At 32.1% G+C, this 21,807-nt stretch overlaps 1 protein-coding gene across 1 annotated transcript; it reads right to left on the bottom strand.

Moving 5' to 3' along the window:
* Nucleotides 1-348: 348 nt before the first annotated feature.
* Nucleotides 349-21,361, bottom strand: LOC139492462 (uncharacterized). Its single transcript, XM_071280644.1, has 8 exons — nt 21,227-21,361; nt 7,952-7,997; nt 7,019-7,263; nt 4,156-4,578; nt 2,838-2,901; nt 2,051-2,212; nt 1,463-1,596; nt 349-488 (listed from the first exon to the last, which is right to left on the bottom strand). The coding sequence occupies exons 3-8, from the start codon at nt 7,247-7,249 to the stop codon at nt 414-416; spliced, it is 1,089 nt and encodes a 362-aa protein (XP_071136745.1). The 5' UTR covers nt 7,250-7,263; nt 7,952-7,997; nt 21,227-21,361; the 3' UTR covers nt 349-413.
* Nucleotides 21,362-21,807: the final 446 nt, after the last annotated feature.

Consider the following 21,807-nt stretch of genomic DNA (forward strand, 5'->3'; position numbering starts at 1 on the left):
CATGATATCAATTCATAGGGAAAGCAATAAAAAGGTGAAATTCATAGCAAACTTTTGTACTTTCTGGCTTGACCTGAACTGACATAGCCTTAAATGCATGTTTCATCATGGCAAGCAGTTCGTATTAAGCATTCTGGTTTTCGAATTAAATATCAGCAGTTTGATTTACAGCTACATCAGTTGCTTTTCTCCTTTTTTGGGGGGCAAAATTATTTTTCGTATTCATTGATATTCTCTTGGTGGCATGGTATAAATTATTAGATTGTCTTTTTCCATAGCTTTGTATGGTTTGTTGATAATAACTGTTAATAATCGTATGTGACATTGGAAGAAGAAAAAACGAAGATATGTTTGCTGATTAAGACTTTATTTGTCATGGTGGACATAACACGTGCTTTTATCAATCAACATCATTACGATGGTATGGTGCATTTAACACCGTACTGGTTAGAAAGTTTAATCCCATTGTATGTGCCACCAAAAACTCGCTAAAATAAAATTATATTAAGATTAGCATTAACATACACAATATAAGCTTTTTATTTATATTTTTATCCTCCAATGAGTCAACTATTGTACAAAAAGTAGTAATGCATATAAACTTTTGCTTTATTAATACTAGTACAAGTTACGTATCCTGTTATCCCGTTTCATTGTTTAGCCAGGGGTAATAAGGATATTAATTTTTCTGTACAGGATCAAATTGGGGCCCTTTGCGTGGTTCACGTTTAAACCTTGTCGATTTGTTTGAGAGATAAGAGACACTGACTTATTTTGGAGTAAAAAACAATATAAATTCATTGTTGGGATATTTAAAGTATATTTGTACTCGCTTTGAAAGAGGAAAAAACCTCGCTGAGTCTCGATCTTCGATCAGATTCTTAAGCTCATACCAATACATTTTTATATTTTCCGACAATGTACACATATTGTATCCAAATTCATGAAATATAAGGTCATCGGTGGTCGAGATGTTTCAGAGGTTAATCTTCTGTATCACTAGTTTGTCAACATTAAACGTGTGAGTGTGAAACCCGCACATATCAAGTGTGATCTACTTCAATCTAAAAAACTAGGATTGTAATTTAAAGTGTTAATGCTGTGGTTTGTACTTTGTTCACCAATAAAAACTGTCTGCAACGATTTGATCATTTGTGTTGAATGTATTTTGGAGAAATGGTGTAATTATAAGCAAGGTCAGTAAAAGACCAAACTGACATATTCAGGTAAGTATTTTTATTCCACGACGGACAAGCATGTGTCACTGTGTCAATACGCATGACGTGTTTCTGGAGTGATAAACCCTGACCCATAGAACAACCCTCTTATGCCTTTACAAAATTTATGTCCATTTTATGTGAACTCAAAAATTAATGTATAACAGGTCTCCATTTGTCAATGATTACTCTGTGTGTATGTGCTCATTATTTCATGATCATTATGTATGCTGATTAAAACATACCTTGCAAGTATGCTGACCGTTGTAACCCTTTTGCATCACGTGTGTAGTGATGATATATTCATCCCTATTTGTTTGATGACCAACATCACTTACATATGGAGAATCAAACTGGATAGTCAAGTTGTTGTATGAAACTGAAACAAAACCATTTTTTTCATTAGTCATTAATATGATTTTTCAAATTATATATTTTTTTATTATGCATCAGCATAAAACTGCAAAACATACACTGATTATAGCGAGTATAGTGAAATTGTTTAACCATTTGTCATCTGAAGTCCTCTTCAGAAAATGTGTTACAACATTCAACCAAAACAAGAAAAAATGTAAATCACCAAAGCCTTATACTGTATTTTGTCAACTTCATTAGTCAAGTGTTTTGGTAAACACATTCAAGTGTTTGTTGTATGTGTTCTGATGAACTATTTGATCAGAGTAAAAAGATAAATATGTTGGCATATGTGAAAACCAACTCGTTTGCAAACGCTATTTTCTGGTCGTTAAATGACGACAAAACCCTTTCATCCTCAACTAACAAATGTAATAAGAAAACAAATTGGTGCATACGAAGATCGATAATCTACTCACGTTCGTGTTCTTTTCTTATGTTATTTGAGAGAATTGCTGGTCCACACTCAAGGTCGCCCATCAGTATGGCCTTATCCTGCTCTTGGAAGTTTGACATGATGCACTTTGCTTGAGAGAGATTCTCTACAGCCCAAGATAAGGAAAACAGTTCCTTCGTTTCAGCTATTTGAAGATAAATAATAAACATATCAATGTGTCATGTCTCCTTTTGTGGTTTTGTTTTGTGTCACTGAAAATTTACTGATGATTTAGTCACTAACCTATATGATGTTTACCTTTGAGTTATATGGATTATCCATTGTTACATATTTAAATCAAATTTTGTCACTTATTTTCAGAGTACAAAAGCAATTTTCAGTACTTCAGTAAATACTTTGAAATACTAGAGGGTCTGCATTAGGGGATGGCGGTCATTCAGTTCTTTAAATTGTTTTTATAATTCATTTTTTATTCAAAGTATTTTTTACCCAATATTTTGTATTCTTTTCATTGTTCTTTATTCCGTATTTTTATTTTTTTTCTGTTCATTTTTCCTTTTATCTTTATCTTTATTTTTCAGTTTTTACCTTTTATTCTTTAAACCCTTTAGAGACCCTTATACTAAGAAAGCACGTTATTTCTATAGATTATGTACATAAGGGTCGTGCCAGTTCTATTACATATTCTTATTTTTTGCTTCGGGTGAAAGACATATAAATTTCAGTCATTTAAGGTTTATATGCGTTCTGTCTTGTAGACAGCTTTTTTCTAATTAAAAATGTGTCACATATAAATGAAGATATCTTACGTTCATAATAATCCTCATTCAAAGCGGATGTCATTTTTGTACAAGCAATGGTTCGTCCAGCAGTCTTGAATGAAATAAAAAGAAACATATGTACAGGATATTAATGACACGAAGTGCTGGATACTTGGTGGCGAAAGGATGACAAGTCCGATAAAAAATTTGGCATAACAATTATTCCCCTTTAACAAATACACATATAAATACGCACTTCAATATACTCACCTTTTAGCTAATAAATGGCAACCTCCGGAAAGTGTAAGTTTTACATTGGTGATCATATATATTTGTTGGTTTATTTACATTTAAAATTTTAAAGACTCAGAAGTTTCGTCCATTCGTTATCCATTTAATCACAAAAATACTCAATGGCAGCTAAAATATTAAAATATCTTTAACATCACCAATTTCTTACATATACCAACTCTAAATTAAACGTTGTATTAAGTATTAAGTCATCATTGAATGACAAATAGTATAAACGTATGTACCAGGCTAACAATTTTTCTATACCGGACACAGTTTTAATCTTATACCTGAATCTTGTCAGTGGAGGTCAGCATTATGACAGTTGAAAACCAATAAAATACGTGAGACGATGATTAAAACGAAAGTTTCTGAAACGTTTGTGCGAAATCTTGACCAGGACGTTTACGTCTGGAGATAAAGAAAACCCTTTATTTTTCAAACAATTTGAACTTTTATGATCGGTAATTTAAAAAGAAATACTTCATTATTGATGCACTTTGTGCTCCCAACTAAAATTATACAAATCGACTGATATGCATATATTAAATATAGTATCTTGCATTGGCAACAGCGAATTATTCCAAGCAAATATTCAAACTATCGATGAAAAAAGTCTGAACCTCGACGAAAGCTTTAAATTCATTGGTGTTGCTATCCCGATTGAACGAATCCGGCATGACAAGAATTAGCTTTGCAAGCTTCTGTTTATCAAACGATCATCAACATGAATTTCATTTTTGATAAACAAAAAAAACCACATTCCTGATTTCTATTTCGACCACATATATGTGTAGTTCTCAAACAACTGTTTGCACATTTTGATTCACCAGCAGATTGAGGTTGGTAATTTTTAACTCAACCAATCAAAAACAGAACTCTTCATTACTATACGTAGATTTTTGTTTCATAAACAAAGAATGTACACCAAAAAATTAGAAAAAAAAGAATGGCAACAATGAAGATTACAGTGTCTTTGATAGACCGTTTGGTAGTGTCAGTTCAATTTTAGTTGTGTCAGTATATTAGTCAACAATTAAAAGCAAAGAAAGATGCTATAAAGTGTGATACATACTTCAACAATAAGTTTTCCTTCTCTGTTGGCCTGTTTATCGCTCACAAAAAATGTCGATTCTGCTTTTGTTATTGGGTATTTACTAAGAATCATATTACCAGCAACATTAACTCGTTGTTTTTTAGTACATGATGACACACCACCTGCACCTTCAGCTCCCTCACAAGTGATACACTCTTGTTTCAGTGATTCCCATGCACCGCATTTATATTGGATGTCACAATCTAGTATTCTTTTAATGTCCGTTAGATCTTTGCATTTTCTTAAGCAAAACATAAGACGAATTGTTCTGAAAAATGAACAGGGAGATGATGTCGCCGCTAATAAGTTATTTGTTGTTCCATCGTGAATGGAGCTGTAAACGTATGGATACGTTTTTTTTACCTGGCTAAATATAGTCGATATATCCCTTTCTAAAAACACCTGAAAGTACACAGAGGGAAGAATATAAAAGTATCAAACCAATCAATAATGTTTTGTTAAAGAGGGACGAAAGATACCAGAGGGACATTCAAACTCATAAATCGAAAATAGACTGACAACGCCATGGTTAAAAATAAAAAAAGACAAACAAACAAACAATAGTACACATGGCACAACATAGAAAACTAATGAATAAGCAAAACGAATCCCACCAAAACCTGGTGGTGATCTCAGGTACTCCGGAAAGGTAAGCAGATCCTGCTTCACATGTGGCACCCGTTGTGCTGTTCATGTTATAACTAATCCGATAAATAGTCTAATTCGTTAGGTCAAATTTATGAAAGGGAAAGGGATTGTAGTTACGACGTAAGGACCATATCCGATATCATTTGTGAAACGGATAACGGCCAACCAACCAATAAAAGTATATATATGAGTATATAAAATTTTTTTAAGTGGGTCAAAGATACTAATTGACAAACAAGGTGTAATAAATTCTTATCGACACATATTTCAGTGCAGCAAATAGCATTTATTTGTAAAACACACGCTTACTCATACAGGAAACAAGGTCTAATCACAAAAACAATTGAAAAAACGTGGCTGCGTTCTAATACATCCCTGTCGAAAAGTAGATCATCTGAATATTTGTAAAATAATTAATTCAAAACCTCAATTATATTATACTCCGCATTCTTCGCGTGGAGCTGTTAGGATAAATCCCATATAGTTCTTTTTAGCAAGAAACTTTCCCGAACTTTGCTAGAATCATTCGTTAAATGTGTTTGTGCTTTTGATTTTGCCATTTGAGAATAAACTTTTCATTTTGAATCTTTGGAGAACGATATTTTTTGTCATTTTAACTTTGATATATTCAACATCAATTCAATATATGTGAATTCGTTAAGAAATAAATCTGTATATATAAAAATAAGAAGATGTGGTTTGATTTCAAATAAGTAAACTTTCTGTAAGCGACTAAAATGACGTAGAAATAAATAGATATACGGTCTTCAACAATTAGCAAAACCCATACATCTTAATTTGTTTTTACTTATTTTCATGAAGTAGTTTCCAAATTCCAAAGCCCTTGATTTTGGCAAAACGAAATGTAGCGGAATCAAACGTAAGCCAGATCATATTTCACCATTAAAGACTCGCCTACTCAAAACATTTTAATTTGAGAAGGTGTTTAAATAAAGTTTATGTATTTGTTAGTTGCAAATGACAGAATGGCGAATAAGAGAAATATGATATGGTCTCGACCACTTAGGTCATTAAAATAGATTACATCGTCACTCAGAAAGCGAGGGGTTTGCAACCCCTTTGCTTCCCGCATAACACATAATCGGTTACTTCTTTATGATCTTTAAGCTTTTTATTGCCGAAAGCAGTTAACTTTGATATTTCAAACTGTTATTTAAAGTTCATATTAGTTTAAAGCACAATATATTGCATGACGAAATGTACGATTTACAACTTTAGACTTGAATCTTTCAAAATAATTTCCGCACATTATAAACTCATAAAATATACCAGTATTAAAACTGTGTACACCAGAGGCGCGTCTACAAAAGACTCTTCAATGGCGGTCTAATTTAAAACCTTTTTGTTTTAATAAAGTACAAAGTTGGTGAGCAAATGCAGCTTATGTCTACTTTTTTGGTTGAAAATCCGGAATACTTCGAAAAATTAAAAGTTTGGTCAGCAGTTAATATAGAATGAGTTTTTATGTTTTAATTTGTTTCTCAGTTTATGATTTAAATCAAAGGAAATAATGCTTGTAATGAAATTTCAAATCTCACTTGAAATGTAGTATATAACAGTTTGTCTTGCTTAAAATACAGAAATTGATTAATCTTGTTGATCAATATTTCTACACGAGAGTGTATTGTATTTAAAAATCACTTTTTTCAACAAAATCATTAATAAAACGAAACGTTTCGACCATTTCATCAATGAAAAAATTTCTAATAAAAATAAGACATTTTGTTAAGACGGTTATTTTTTTAGAATGAGAACTAGAAAACATTATTAAGGATACATACTAGTCACTATTATTATTCATATATATGGAATTCCCTTTGTATAACGTATGTGTTACTACTATCCAATTTGAGGATGAATTCAGTGTAAAAGTGTTTCAACAAACGCCTTAATTGTTTTTGTCTATTCTAGCAATAGATTATCGAAGAAAATAAATTAATGCGCAAGTAAATATAACTACTTTTGGGTTGTTATAAAAAAATATTAATTTAATAATAAACTTGAACCACACACTTTCTCGGAAAAATTTCATTGGACATATAGAAGTTTGACAAACACTAATTTTGATCATTTCGAGAAGCTGCATATTTCCCTAACAATTCAACGTGATTAAAACATTTACCCAATTTACAGAGTTATCTCTCTGTAGTGTTAGGTACGACCTTAAACTTACCTCATTCAGACATACAACATCCGCATCTTCTTCCAGTAAAGCACCGGGGAGTTCCGCAAGTCTGCCAGCTTTATTCTCAAATTTATCTTCTAACTTTGCACTAAATGCCAGAAACGAATTTGCTGTAAAACCACCGGTACTGGCTTTTGGTTTATTGTACTTTGGACAATCATTAATAACACATGACACCAAAGTAATCGAAGACACCAAGACAAAAATTATGGTCTGCATTTTTTATCAACGTCCTGGAAACATAAAATTGAACAAATTTGTATTTCGCATTATAAATAAAACCATTGTAAGGAAATTTTTTCAGCAATTGTATTAATTAATTTAATTTATGTTTTGGTAAAAGGAAAGGAATACAACTCTTTCATTTAAATTAGAAGATGTGTTATGGGTGCTAACATAACAACTCCTCATCCAATTCACAATGTGTAAAAATCAAACCAGTATAGGTGTAAGGACGGCCTTTTGCACCGAGTCTTGGCTGAAACCAAATAGCACGCTATAAAGGGCCTCAATATAATTAGTGTAAAATGACATGGTATGTTTTGATACTTTGAGTACACTTCAAAATGGTCAGTTTGTGTCTATATACTGTCTCAGAAAGTCAGGTCGTATTCATGAGATTCTGATACGCCAAAATATTATTTGTAGTTCCCAAACAATTGCGTTGACTGCTTCCCTCTACGTCAAATGCCTTTTCTATAAATTAACAATAACATCAGAACATACACTCACGATTTCGAGTTTTTGATAATATATGAAGACTGACAATAAAAAAAAAAATGATATTAACTTCTTTTTTAAATGAGAAAAGAAGTAACTTACCTATAAATTGAGAAACTTTCAAGATGATATGGCTCGTTTGAATTTTTTAATGGTTGCATTGTGTTATATAGTCGAGCAAAATCGATAGAAACAACTCACCTATCCAAATGCTGCTTCGACAAGTCCTTGGTTTTCAGTAAACAAGCTTAAAACAAAAGAATTAAAACATTTTTAACATTGATTTAATGTTAATGTAAATGAGTAATGCATTGTTTCAAGGGCAACAGCGTATGTCATATTGTTTGTTAATAATTTTATGTTAGAGAAGGTCACCAAGTTTATATTTCTCAGGAAAAGTTTCAAATAGATATATTTGTTAACTTAATTATAAAATGTTCTCTGTATGCCAGTTTTTATTAACCTCTCGTTGTTTTGATTTTTGAGTTATCCTTCATTCCTAGTAAGTTATTTTTAGCAAACAAGAATGTTGGGATTCGATTTAACCAAATGTGGTCGTTTAACGCAATCACCTTATCGTACATGTAGTTCTGTTTAACAAAAACGAGGCGATGAAGTTTTTTTTGCCATTTAACAACTATACCCAGGGGACTAAATAAGGCAACAGTAGTATACCGGTGTTCGTAAATCGATCGAGAAAAAAAAGCAATTCCGGGTTACAAACTAAAACACAGGGAACTAAAAGATGATGAACAACACATATGTATTATAAGCTATAAAAGGCATGTCCGTGACAAAATGTCAAACAATTCAAAAAGGAAAAGTCATAGATAGATTTATTCAACAATAATCAAACATGACAGACAGCAAACAACTACAACCACTGAGTTTATGATATTGATTAGATTTCAAATTTGCAATCATTCCACATTTCCTAATACTAAAACCAGTCACCGCGGATTGGATTGTGGTTGCTTTATCATTTTATGAACCTAGTTGGAACAATTTTATTTAAGATCGTTACACAAGACAGTCGGTAAATGTTTTGTTCACTTCTGAAAAAGTAGTATAAAGAGTGATTAAACAAAAATATGCATAGAAATAAGACGATAAGTTAACTCTCAATCCAAGTCACAATATTTAAAAAGTAAACACGTTAAGGTCAAAGTACGGCTTTAACACGGAGCCTTGGCTCACACCGAACAGTAAGATTTAAGAAGATGTTGTTTGAGTTCCTAAGAGATAACTCATTTTTTTTCTTTATACATGTATATGTTTTAGTTGAATCAAATGAATTTTAAAGCCTCTGATGTTTTTACTTTTCAATATTATGATCTCTTTCTTTAAGATTTAGTTTGCGATGTATACCCTTTATCAATTTTTGAGGGCAATTAACCCTCTGGTTATATTCGTAATGTGTTAAAGTTATTGTAGATCAAGGTTATTAATACAACATGTATTAACACAACCAAATGTCACATCATGTCAAATCAGTTTCATAAGTTTTTATATATATATTAACATTTTAGTAAATCATATTTGTAACTAACTAGTATTATGCTTCTCTAAATAATTTCTGGGGTATATATCCTTTAGTCAGTTTGTCCGAGGATGTGAACCAAATAGTATATGTATTTAAACTTAAAGATCCCTTTGATATGATTTAATGCAACTCTTTCATTGCAGGAACATTTATGGAAGATCAATACAAAAAGGAGATGCGATTTATTGCAAATGAAGCAATTATCCAGCTAAACTTAAATGAAGATTACATAAGAAAAACATCTGGATAGTGTTGTCACTAGGATAAAAAGATGATTCCAGCCGAAAAGTTTTCTTTGATTTAAACAAAACTCATGTGATGAAAGATTAAAAGAGGAAAGAGCAGTGTTTGTGATTTCAGGGTCAACGATCAAATCACAGATACTAAAACTAGACGATTTCCTCTTTCTCTGATTACTTGAGTTTTGCATGCTGCATTTAATAAGACGGACATGAGAGGTATTGGTTGGACAAAGACACGACCTGTTGAAATTAAAATTAGTCAAAATGTGTCATTACAAAACAAGAATACATAAAGATAATAGTCAATGTGTACAGAACAAAAGTTGTTCAATGTTGGACAATAGAGCAGAGTGCTTACAGACATAAGAAGAAAAGGTATGATTAATAAAGAAACATCTGACCACCAGAGACCAAATGACGTAGTAGTAAAGATTTATCAAACTACGTATGCCTTCACCAATGAGCAACATATATATCGCTTAGTAAATTATAAAAGGTACCGACACGACTAATCAACTTCTTTTTTTTTAACATATCTTTGTGAGAGAAATACTCTCTTTGTAATTAAGAGCTGAAAGATACCAACGGGACATTCAACATCATAAGACGAAAATAGACTGACAACACCAAAGTCAAACAAGTGAAAGACAAAAACGACAAGCAAAAAGAGGACACAGATATCCATAAACTGAAAAAATCGAACTCAACCGGAAATTCGGGATGATCTCAGGGGCTCCGGAAGAATGTACAGCCTCTTCTTTCGTATATTCCTGTATTTGACACACAATTTGAATTTTCAATTTTCAATTTTACTGATAATAGTAATTTTGTTTAAACGCATGTGCGGACATAAACAATAATTCTCCACAAGGTATTAAAAACATGTCAACAAATCTTTTTTGTCTCTATTTTCAATTAAGGTGATGGCTATGTTTAACGAGGTTGAATGTCGGTACAATTCTTTTTTACTTCGTTTTTTTCTACTTCATCTAAAACATGTTTGATGGGAAACTAAAACAATAACTGTATATCGATGCATGAGAAAGCTTGATTGGCGTCAAAAATGAGTTTCGACTCTTACATTTTTATATTTTTCCTACTGATTTATTTATTAATAATTATTGATATCATTAATTTATTTTTTTTACTCATTCTTTTAAAAATTTATATCGCACTATGTTTTTGACATAAGTATAGGTGCGACATGGGCCTGTACCTGTTTATCTATGAACTGTTCAAGTACATTTAAAAATGAAAATTCGAAGACTTAATTTTCATTCTCAGTGTAAAAGTCTGAAAAATACTGATATTCCTTTTTAAAGAGATCATCTTAGATATCAGGAGTGTTTGGGTCATTCAACTATCTGTGGTCATTATTTGCAATAAAGGTAGTATTGGAAGAATAAAATAACAACTTAAAAATCATTCAACTGTGAAAGCTATATGTAATCTGTATAAATATATGTGAATAATTAACCAACTGTATAAAAAGTTGCATTCAAATAGTTGGTGGCATTGAACCGAGTCAGTTATTAAAAAAAAAATGTGTAGCCTCTTTAAATTTTGCTTTATAATTGTTATATTGAGTTGAATCTCCACACTTCCAATTTCTTAACCTCCTTATTGATATAGGAAGATGTGATATGAGTGCCAATGAGAAAACTCTTCATCCAAATAACAATTTATAAAAGTAAACCATTATAGGTCAATGTACGGCCTTCAACACGGAGCCTTGGCTCACACCGAACAAAATGCTATAAAGGACCCCAAAATTACTAGTGTAAAACCATTCAAACGGGAAGACCAACGGTCTGATCTATATAAAAAAACGAGAAACGAGAACTACACTTATAAATTACATAAACAAACGACAACTACTGCACATCAGATTCCTGACTTAGAACAGGTGCAAACATTTGCAGCGTTTATTATCATATTAATTTGTTTATTATTATAGACTTGATTGTGGTGTATATTGGAAGAGAATTACCCCAGGCCTTCGGTTATGTTCTTAGAGTGTATTAATTAATTTATTTCATGGTTATGTTTTTTCTCAGCTGTAGTATTGTGAATGTCACAGCAGTGATCAAGTTGTGTTTTTCAATGTATTGTTATTTTGATGGAAATTATTGGTATCTTATTAGGCTCCCTGAGACATGTTGTGGAGCATATAGCGTATTTTAGTCAGTCTATGCGTTCCAAGCAAATATTTTTGGTATTGCAACTTTAATATCTTTTGATGGATTATAATAAAACTTGTTCATGGGAGATGAAACACCTTGTTGATTAAAAAAGGTCTTGGTCATAATAACATGATTTTAAAGAAAACTTGACTTCGGATGATAAATCTAATTAAAACTCATTTTCTAAAAGGCAAGAAGAAGGAAAAGAACCTGTATAATTTATAGGTTGTTCTATGATTTTACTTTGCAGGATTTTATTTACATTAACATGATTTTTTGATAATATAGAGGAGGTAAATTGCATGTTTATTTCGATTTCAATTAGTCTGAATTTGTAATTTGATATCGAAATATAGACAAACTAGAGAGACTCTAAAGAGCCTGTGTCGCTCACCTTGGTCTATGAGAATATTAGGTCTATGTGAATATTAAACAAAGGACACATATGGATTCATGTCAAAATTGTGTTTTGGCGATGGTGATGTGTTTTTAGATCAAACTTTACTAAACATTCTTGCTGCTTACAATTATCTCAATCTATAATGAACTTGTGGAAACAGTAGTTTCAGTGGAAATTGTTATTGAAAATCTACAAATTTTATGAAAATTGTTAAAAATTAAATATGAAGGGCAATAACTCCATTGACCATTTTTGTCATGTTGACTTATTTTTAGGTCTTACTTTTCTGTACATTATTGCTGTTTACAGTTTATCTCTATCTATAATAATATTCAAGATAATAACAAAAAACAGCAAAATTTCCTTAAAATTACCAATTCAGGGGCAGCAACCTAACAACCGGTTAAACAATTCATCTGAAAATTCCAGGGCATATAGATTTTGACCTGATCAACAATTGCTCTTCATGTCAGATTTGCTCTAAGTACTTTGGTTTTTGAGTTATAAGCCAAAAACTGCGTTTTACCCCCTATGTTCTATTTGTAGCCATGGCGGCCATCTTGGTTGGTTGGCCGAGTTACCAGACTGATTTTTTAAACAAGATACCCCAATGATGATTGTGGCCAAGTTTGGTTTAATTTGGCCCAGTAGTTTCAGAGGAGGAGATTTCTCTAAAAGATTACTAAGATTTACGAAAAATGGTAAAAAATTGACTATAAAGGGCAATAACTCCTACAGTGGTCAACTGACCATTTTGGTCATGTTGACATATTTTTAAATCTTACTTTGTTGAACAGTATTGCTGTTTACAGTTTATCTATATCTATAATTATATTCAAGATAATAACCAAAAACAGCAAAATTTCCTTAAAATTACCAATTCAGGGGCAGCAACCTAACAACGGGTTGTCTGATTCATCTGAAAATTTCAGGGCAGATAGATCTTAACTGATTAACAATGTGACCCCCTGTCAGATTTGCTCTAAATGCTTTGATTTTTGAGTTATAAGCCAAAAACTGCATTTAACCCCTATGTTCTATTTTTAGCCATGGCGGCCATCTTGGTTGGTTGGCTGGGTCACCGGACACATTTTGTAAACTAGATACCCCAATGATGACTAAGTTTGGTTAAATTGGCTTAGTAGTTTTAGTGGAGAAGATTTTTGTAGAAGTTAACGACGACGGACGACGACGGATGACGGACGCCAAGTGATGAGAAAAGCTCGCCTGGCCCGACAAAATACTGAAAATGAAAAGAAGCAGACATTTTAAATTTCTCCGCTTACAGTCTATACAATATTAACATGATTAATAAGAAAGTGTCGTATAATGTCATATGAAACAAATAACAACCAGAGACATGATAACTTAGAAGCGAGCAACAATAAGTCAACGTCTGGCCTTCAACAATGGGTAAATCCCTTACCTCATAGTAAGACGACAAATGTTAATTATTGCATAAGTGAAATCTAACAGCCTCATTTATGTAAATAACAATAAATAAAAACCAAATATGATATACAGAAACAAACGACAAACATTGAATTACAGGTTCCCGACTTGGAACAGGTACATACATAATGTAACTGGCTTATTCAACATGTTCGCCTGACAATCCTTGAAATACTCTCTTTAGAATAAGAAAAAAAATCTTTACATTAAAGCAACAATTATATCGAAACATGATAAATGCAACAACGACAAATATTTGTGTATTGCTATTGGTCTGGAAAATAATCTTAATTGTACATGAAGTTTTATTTTCATGGATTATAATTCTGTCTGAACCTATATTGATAATTTCAGTCATGCTTGAAGCTAGCTTGTTAGATCATTAACAACACTTCTGAAGAGGATTATACTTTTATTAAATTGTCAATAACTGTTTGCATTTTTTAAATTTCCAACGGACCTTTTTTCAAACGCCAAACAATTATACCTGTATAATCCATGCTTATAAATATGAAAACTGGATTGGCTTCTCAGGGAAAATTTTCTTATCAAACAACATTAAACTTTTATTGAATACTACTTTTATCTAAAAGTTCTATTGGCATTTTTAGATTGCACTTTGTAAATACAGCTGTTTCTCAAAACACGCCTCTTTTGGGGGAGATCTTGAATATTCATAGAAAATTAATTTTGTTTACATACTGGTTCCCAGTTATGCTCTATGTGTTCGTTCTCACAGAGACATAACTTGGGAATGTTACCAGTACGTTAAAATGTGCCTTTTTTGTTTACATTTAGATCTGTGGTAACCTTTTATTCGAGGTAGGGGTAGTTAAGAAAATTAGTGTAAGTTTAAACTGTGACAAATTCAGGGCATATGAACGTCGAAAATATGCTGCACAGCCCTATATTTTGACCTTTAAAACAAAATTGTGGTGCAAATGAACTTTCAATTCTAGGATAAGATTTTTTTTCAAAACTTCATAGTAAAAGTGGTACAGTTTGAGCCGTAAAAGAAGTTCCTATGGGAAATTGCATTGTCAATATTTACAGAAATGCAACCTTTAACAATTCTTTATTGTTTTTAAACTATTATCTAAGATAAAATGTATTAATATTATTAGGTACACTGTGTAATAGGGACCAAATACAATATATATAGGATCAGTAAATTCAATATGGGAAGGGAGCATATATATCATATTACTGTGGATTCGTTTATTTTCGTAGGTAACAAATATCGTGGTTAGGGGAAAGTTACATTTTCGCTGATATTAAAGGAGTAGGTCCAGTAAGACCCCTATTTGGCCCCAAAATATAGCAGTTTTACAAAGTTGATAAAATGTAAACTTTTAGTTATTTATTGGACAGTAGAATGCTTAAGCTACATACATATGGGTTGTTTTTTACATAACAATGCACATATATCGGGTACTAGCACCATAAATTCATGCTAAATTACTGAAATCTTCACAATTCTAGCATTTTAGTTAAATTTAAGACGGTATTCGTGTAAAACGAAAGTGGCCGCATTCGTGTTCATCCTTAATATTGAAATGTAAGTTGTATTTTATGATAATATATAACATATAAAAAGGTTGAGGAGGAACACGGATGCGGCCACTTTCATTTTTGACAAAAACCATCTGAAAAGTGACATTGTTTTACATATTTGGAAGATTTTTCATATTTGACCTTGAATCGGATGGTTTTTAATGACTAAATTAGTTAAAATCTTTCACATAAACTAATTGATTCAAATGAAATAGACACTTAACATCAATTCTCTGTATGCATCAACCAACAGCTGGCCACATAAAAAAAATTATGTGATAGAAAAACTACCTCTAACATCAAAGTTAGTAGCATTATTCATAAAAATCAGTTTAAAATCTTAATCATCCCAGTCCTTCTTGGCGGTTGCTAAGGAACATAAATTTCCTTACCAACCAAGGAAAAATTTACCTCAAAATGACCAAATTTCAATTATAAACAGTTCATTTATTATGACAGGTAGCTTTAAATAGTTTATCATTAAATGAACAACAGAATATGCTTCATAAAAATATATTTATTAAAGTAAATCATATACGGTGAAATACAGTACAGAATATCAGAGCTAAAAGCTATTTTAGGTGCTGTGGTTCTTAAGCAAAAAGAGTCAAATTCGACCAAATTTGGTCCCTAAAATATTTTTTTTTGCAGAAATATAGCCAAAACATGACTCACTACACTTAAAGATAGGTATTTAGCTAATCATTAATGAAAAAATATCTCTGGGTAAACATATTTTAAATCGATGGCGGATAATTCAAAATGGGTCATATAAAGGGTGTAATCTGTTTTTCTAGGCCTATTTTTCACATGTGTGCTATCATACCAGACAATTTCCACCATCTAAACCAACTAACATGTTATATTGATGTTGGTGTTTGTTGAATATGTTTGTTCAAATGACTGACCTATGGTTGACAATGAAAAAACCTTAATACAAACCTTAAAAAAAGAGGGGGTGGGGGTGGGGTAGTGCCTTTTTTTTTCGCACAAAAAATTTAGAAATAGAGAGGCACTAAAATCAAAGAATTTTGGGATGGATGCTTCAAATTATTTTCTTTAAATACAGAGATAAACAAAATGGGCTCATTACTAGGTTCATTATATTTATGGAAAAGGAGTAGGTCCAGTAAGACCACTTTTCGGCCCCAAAATATAGCAGTTTTACAAAATTGTTAAAATGTAAACTTTTAGTTATTTATTGGACAGTAGAATGCTCCTGCTACATAAACATGTGCTGTTTTTGACAATACAATGCACATATATCGGGTACCATTACCATTAAGTCATGCTAAATTACTGAAATCTTCACAATTCTATCATTTTTGTTAAATTTTAGACAGTTTCCATATCAAACGAAAGTGTTTCATGTTCATCCTTAATATTGAAATGTAAGTTGTATTTTATGATAATACATAACATACATGTATATAAAGGTTTAGGATGAACACGGAATGCGGCCACTTTCATTTTTGACAAAAACCATTTGAAATGTGACATCTGTCAATCAGTTTAATTGAAGTCTGGAGCTGGCATGTCGGTTAACTGCTATTAGTCTGATGTTATTTATGTATTAATATTATTTTGTTTATTTTCTTTGGTTACATCTTCTAACATCAGACTCGGACTTCTCTTGAACTGAATTTTAATGTGCGTATTGTTTTGCGTTTTCTTTTCTGCATTGGCTAGAGGTATAGGGGGAGGGTTGAAATCTCATAAACATGTTTAACCCCGTCGAAATTTTTGCGCCTGTCCCAAGTCAGGAGCCCCTGGCCTTTGTTACTCTTGAATTATTTTTAATTTTAGTTTCTTTTGTACAATTTGGAGTTTAGTATGGCGTTCATAATCACTGAACTAGTATATATATTTGTTTAGGGGCCATCTGAAGGACACCTCCGGGTGCGGGAATTTCTCGCTGCATTGAAGACATGTTGGGACCTTCTGCTGTTGTCTGATCTATGGTCGGGTTGTTGTCACTTTGACACATTCCCCATTTCATTCTCAATTTTATTGAATATCCTAACCATTTAGAAAAATAAGATTGCCCATTGTTGAATTTTAGAACAAAACTTTACAAAAGAACCCTACGCATTGGAAATTTCTTATAGTATTTTCCTTCCCTTGGTTAGATATTTATTTTCCTGAGGTAATGGGCCCGAAGGGCCAAGTGAGCTTTTCTCATCACTTTGCGTCCGTCGTCGTCCGTCATCGTCGTCCGTCGTCGTTAACTTTTACAAAAATCTTCTCCTCTGAAACTAATGGCCATATTAAACCAAGCTTGGCCACAATCATCATTGGGGTATCTAGTTTAAAAAATGTGTCCGGTGACCTGGCCAACCAACCAAAATGGCTGCAATGGCTAAAAATAGAACATAGAGCTAGAATGCAGTTTTTGGATTATAACTCAAAAACCAAAGCATTAAGAGCAAATCTGACATGGGGACAATGATGGGATAATTGTTTATCTTCCCTGAATTTTTCAGATGAATCGAACAACCCATTGTTTGGTTGCTGCCCCTGAATTGGTAATTTTAAAGAAATTTTGCTGTTTTTGGTTATTATCTTGAATATTATTATAGACAGAGATAAACTGTAAACAGCAATAATGTTCAGCAAAGTAAGATTTACAAATAAGTCAACATGACCGAAATGGTCAATTGACCCCCTAAGGAGTTATTGCCTTTTTAATTTTCATAAAATTTGTAAATTTTTATTGACATTTTCCACTGAAACTACTGGACCAAGTTAATTATAGATAGAGATAATTGTAAGCAGCAAGACTGTTTAGTAAAGTAAGATGTACAAACACATCACCATCACCAAAACACAATTTTGTCATGAATCCATCTGCTTCCTTTGTTTAATATTCACATAGACCAAGGAGAGCAACACAGGCTCTTTAGAGCCTCTAGTTGGTTATTATCTTGAATATTATTATAGATAAAGATAAACTGTAAACAACAATAATGTTCAGGAAACTAAAATCTAAAAATAAGTCAACATGACCAAAATTGTCAGTTGACCCCTAAAGGAGTTATTGCCTTTCATAGTAAATTTTTAACCATTTTCAAACATTTTAGTACTGTTCCTCTGAAACTACTAAGCCAAATTCAACCAAACTTGGCCACAATCATCATTGGGATATATGGTTTAAAAAATGTGTGGCGTGACCCGGCCAACCAACCAAATGATGGCCACCATGGCTAAAATAGTACATAGGGGTGAAATGTAGATTTTGGCTTATATCTCTGAAACAAAATCATTTAGATCAAATCTGACAGGGATAAAAATGTCTATATGTCAAGATATATCTGCCCTAAAATTTTCAGACAAATCGGACAACCAGTTGTAGGGTTGCTGTCCCCGAATTAGTAATTCTAAGGAAATTTTGGAGATTTTGGTTATTATCTCGAATGTTATTATATTAATTTCATATTAACGATATATAGACAGTTAAATCAGAGACACATGTCATGCATACATAAATTTACATTACTTTTATATTTGTCATCTGTTTCATTTAATCAATAATACAAAATTGTACGTTTAAAACATTTTTCGTCCTCAATATGAGTTTTGATAACAAAAAATATAAAAGTTTCAGGACTTTAGTTTCGATAAGTCTAATTGGGAAAAAAAGAGTCGTCGCAACAGTACAATATAAATGTATACATAACAAAATAAGGATAAAAAACCCGAACCATATAAGGATAAATATATATCTATATTGATGTTTGGCTTATTGGGAAAGAGCAATGATTTAATTATTGACAAAAATCACACACCTACTCATTACTGTTTCCTAGGACTCATTATTATTTTTGTACTTTCATTGACGCCATTACAAACATAATTATCGTACATGAGTTATATAAACTGAAAATTTCATGGCATGAGTCCCAATCAGACAACTCTCCATTCAAGTCACTATTTGAAAAAGTAAACCATTAAAGCTCAAAGTACGGCTTTCGGTCACACCAATCAGCAAGCCATTTAAACCGGAAAACCGTCTATTATATAAATAAAACGAAAAGCGAGAAACACTTATGAACCACACCAACAAACAAAGACCACTGGACATCAGGTACCTGACTAAGAACAGATGCAAACAAATGCATATCTCAACTTCAAGACAGCAGTTACATTTTTTGTTTTTTGGATGTATATTTTTTTCACAATGTGACATGCATGACGAGAGAACAACTGTGAAATAATTTGACATTGACAAAGTAAGAGTTACATTATTAAATGAACAATATATATATATATAGCTTTTAACAACTGTATATTATTTTTTTTGGAAAATTACACATATACATGAGTCTACAGATTCAATATGATACACCTGCTCAAATCAACCTGTTCAATAATTACTGAGCTCATTTTAAGTCGCTATCTAAATTTAAAACTGCTTATTTCATTTTGCTCGAAAATTCAAAATTCAACTGTAGTATTTCCATGTACTTTTTCCATGAATGTTGTTTCTACCGCCGTCCGTTTCAGTCTTTCTTTTTACCATGTTTATATTCCAAGCTTATGCATTTATTCATGTGTTAAGATATGAAAAGTTACTTGAACCGACTAAATGTGAGTTTAGTTATTTTCAGAGTTAGACCAATCAAATAGCAATACAGGAATATGACAGTTATTTTCCTTTCGTTTGATGTGTTTAGCATTTATTTTGCCAATGTTTAACAGACTCCGTTTTAAATATTTTCCTTGGAGTTTGGTATATTTTTGTTGCTTTACTTTCGTTGCATGACATGAAGAACCCTGAGCCATTATCTGATTGTAAGAAAAGTTACACAGCCAGCGTCACTTGTGCAGTAGGGGTGGATATACCTTTCGGATGTCACACGGTTCTATAGGAGAAGGAATTTTAAATGAGAGGTTTCACTAGCTTTAAAACCAGGTTTAGTCCACCATTTTCTACCTAAGTATTTGACTGTGCAATTTGATTAAGAAATCTTCGTTATGAATAATAAATAAACTCATCATAGGTACCATAATTAAATTTTGTATTTACGCCAGTCGAGCGTTTTGCCTACAAAAGACTCATCAGTGACGCTCGAATCCAAAGAAGTTAAAAAGGCCAAATAAAGAACGAAGTTGAATTGCATTGAGGAACAAAATTCCTGAAAAAGTTATGAACTTTCCTCGGAGTTCTATGTATTGCTTATTTGATATATTTTTGACTTTTTAATATTTCCTTTTAATCGTAGATTTTTATATCGCACATGAATCATATGCATATCTACTAATTGTGGGGCATTTAAAAACTTTTGTATATAAACTCATCATAGATATCAGGACTAAATTTTGTATATACGCCAGACGCGCGTTTCGTCTACAAAAGACTCATCAGTTACGCTTGAATCCAAAAAGTTAAAAGGGCCAAATCAAGTACGAAGTTGAAGAACAGTAATGACCAAAATTCCTAAAAGTGTTGCCAATTACTGCTAAGGTAATCTATGCCTGAGGTAGAAAAGCCTTAGAATTTCAAAAATTAAAAATTTTGTAAACAGTTAATTTATAAATATAACCATATCAATGATAATTCATGTCAGCACAAAAGTGCTGACTACTGGGCTGGTGATACCCTCGGGGAAATAAATCTGCACCAGCAGTGGCATCGACCCAGTGGTTGTAAATAAACTCATCATAGCTACCAAGACTCAATTTTGTATATACGCCAGACGCGCATTTCGTCTACAAAAGACTCATCAGTGACGCTCGAATCCAAAAAGGTAAAAGGGCCAAATAAAGTACGAAGTTGAAGAGCAGTACGGACCAAAATTCCTAAAAGTGTTGCCAATTACAGCTAAGGTAATCTATGCCTGAGGTAGAAAAGCCTTGGAATTTCAAAAATTCAAAATTTTGTAAACAGTAAATTTATAAATATAACGTACCATATCAATGATAATTCATGTCAGCACAAAAGCTGACTACTGGGCTGGTGATACTCTCGGGGAAACAAATCTCCACCAGCAGTGGCATCGACCCTATACTTTTGAACATTTACAATAAATATGAACACAGAGAAAGTTTTTCACGAGTTATTACATATTTATGATCATTAACTGTAGAAGAAATCATACTTACAATCAATTATCTTCTTGAAAATCTAAAAACTGATCTTTTCTTTATACAATGAACACGTCTCAATAATAACTAATAAAGATATAATCATAATTACAAAACACGTGTTGTCCTTTGTCATTTAATTTATTCAAAATCAATAATCAGATGTTACTGTTAATGATACATACATGTACTTCTGTTATAAAATACTTTTACTTAAAGACCTATTGTAACATTCTATGACGATGTGCTGGTATACAATCCTGTTGCTATGAAGAAGGCAAATAAATGCCGTCGAATGAACCCCTCCCCGAATCACCAAACAGAATATATGATAAACAGAAAGGTTTAACCACTCAACATTGTTTATTTGACTGTCCCAAGTCAAGACCCTGAAATTCAGTGGTTGTCGTTTGCTGTTTATCATATTCGGTTTTGGTTTATTGTTTTGTCCGTGCATTTTGTTTTAGCGATAATCAATCAGTACTATATAACAATGAATGAAGCATATAACAGACTTATAGATAAAACAGATAAATCAAATCTTCAGCACATCGAACAAAACAACAGTCCAAATCAACGTCGAAAAGAAGCAGACATTT

This window comes from Mytilus edulis, chromosome 10 (assembly GCF_963676685.1).
Source record: "Mytilus edulis chromosome 10, xbMytEdul2.2, whole genome shotgun sequence".
In the NCBI taxonomy this organism is placed as follows: domain Eukaryota; kingdom Metazoa; phylum Mollusca; class Bivalvia; order Mytilida; family Mytilidae; genus Mytilus; species Mytilus edulis.

Excerpts from the sequence above, each read along its gene's own strand:
- LOC139492462 (XM_071280644.1), bottom strand. The coding sequence starts at position 7,249 with ATGCAGACCATAATTTTTGTCTTGGTGTCTTCGATTACTTTGGTGTCA. Across the intron at positions 2,902-4,155 it reads AAGGAAAACTTATTGTTGAA|ACTGCTGGACGAACCATTGC; the intron begins GTATGTATCACA and ends ATTTCATTCAAG. Across the intron at positions 2,213-2,837 it reads GAATGAGGATTATTATGAAC|CTGAAACGAAGGAACTGTTT; the intron begins GTAAGATATCTT and ends ATCTTCAAATAG.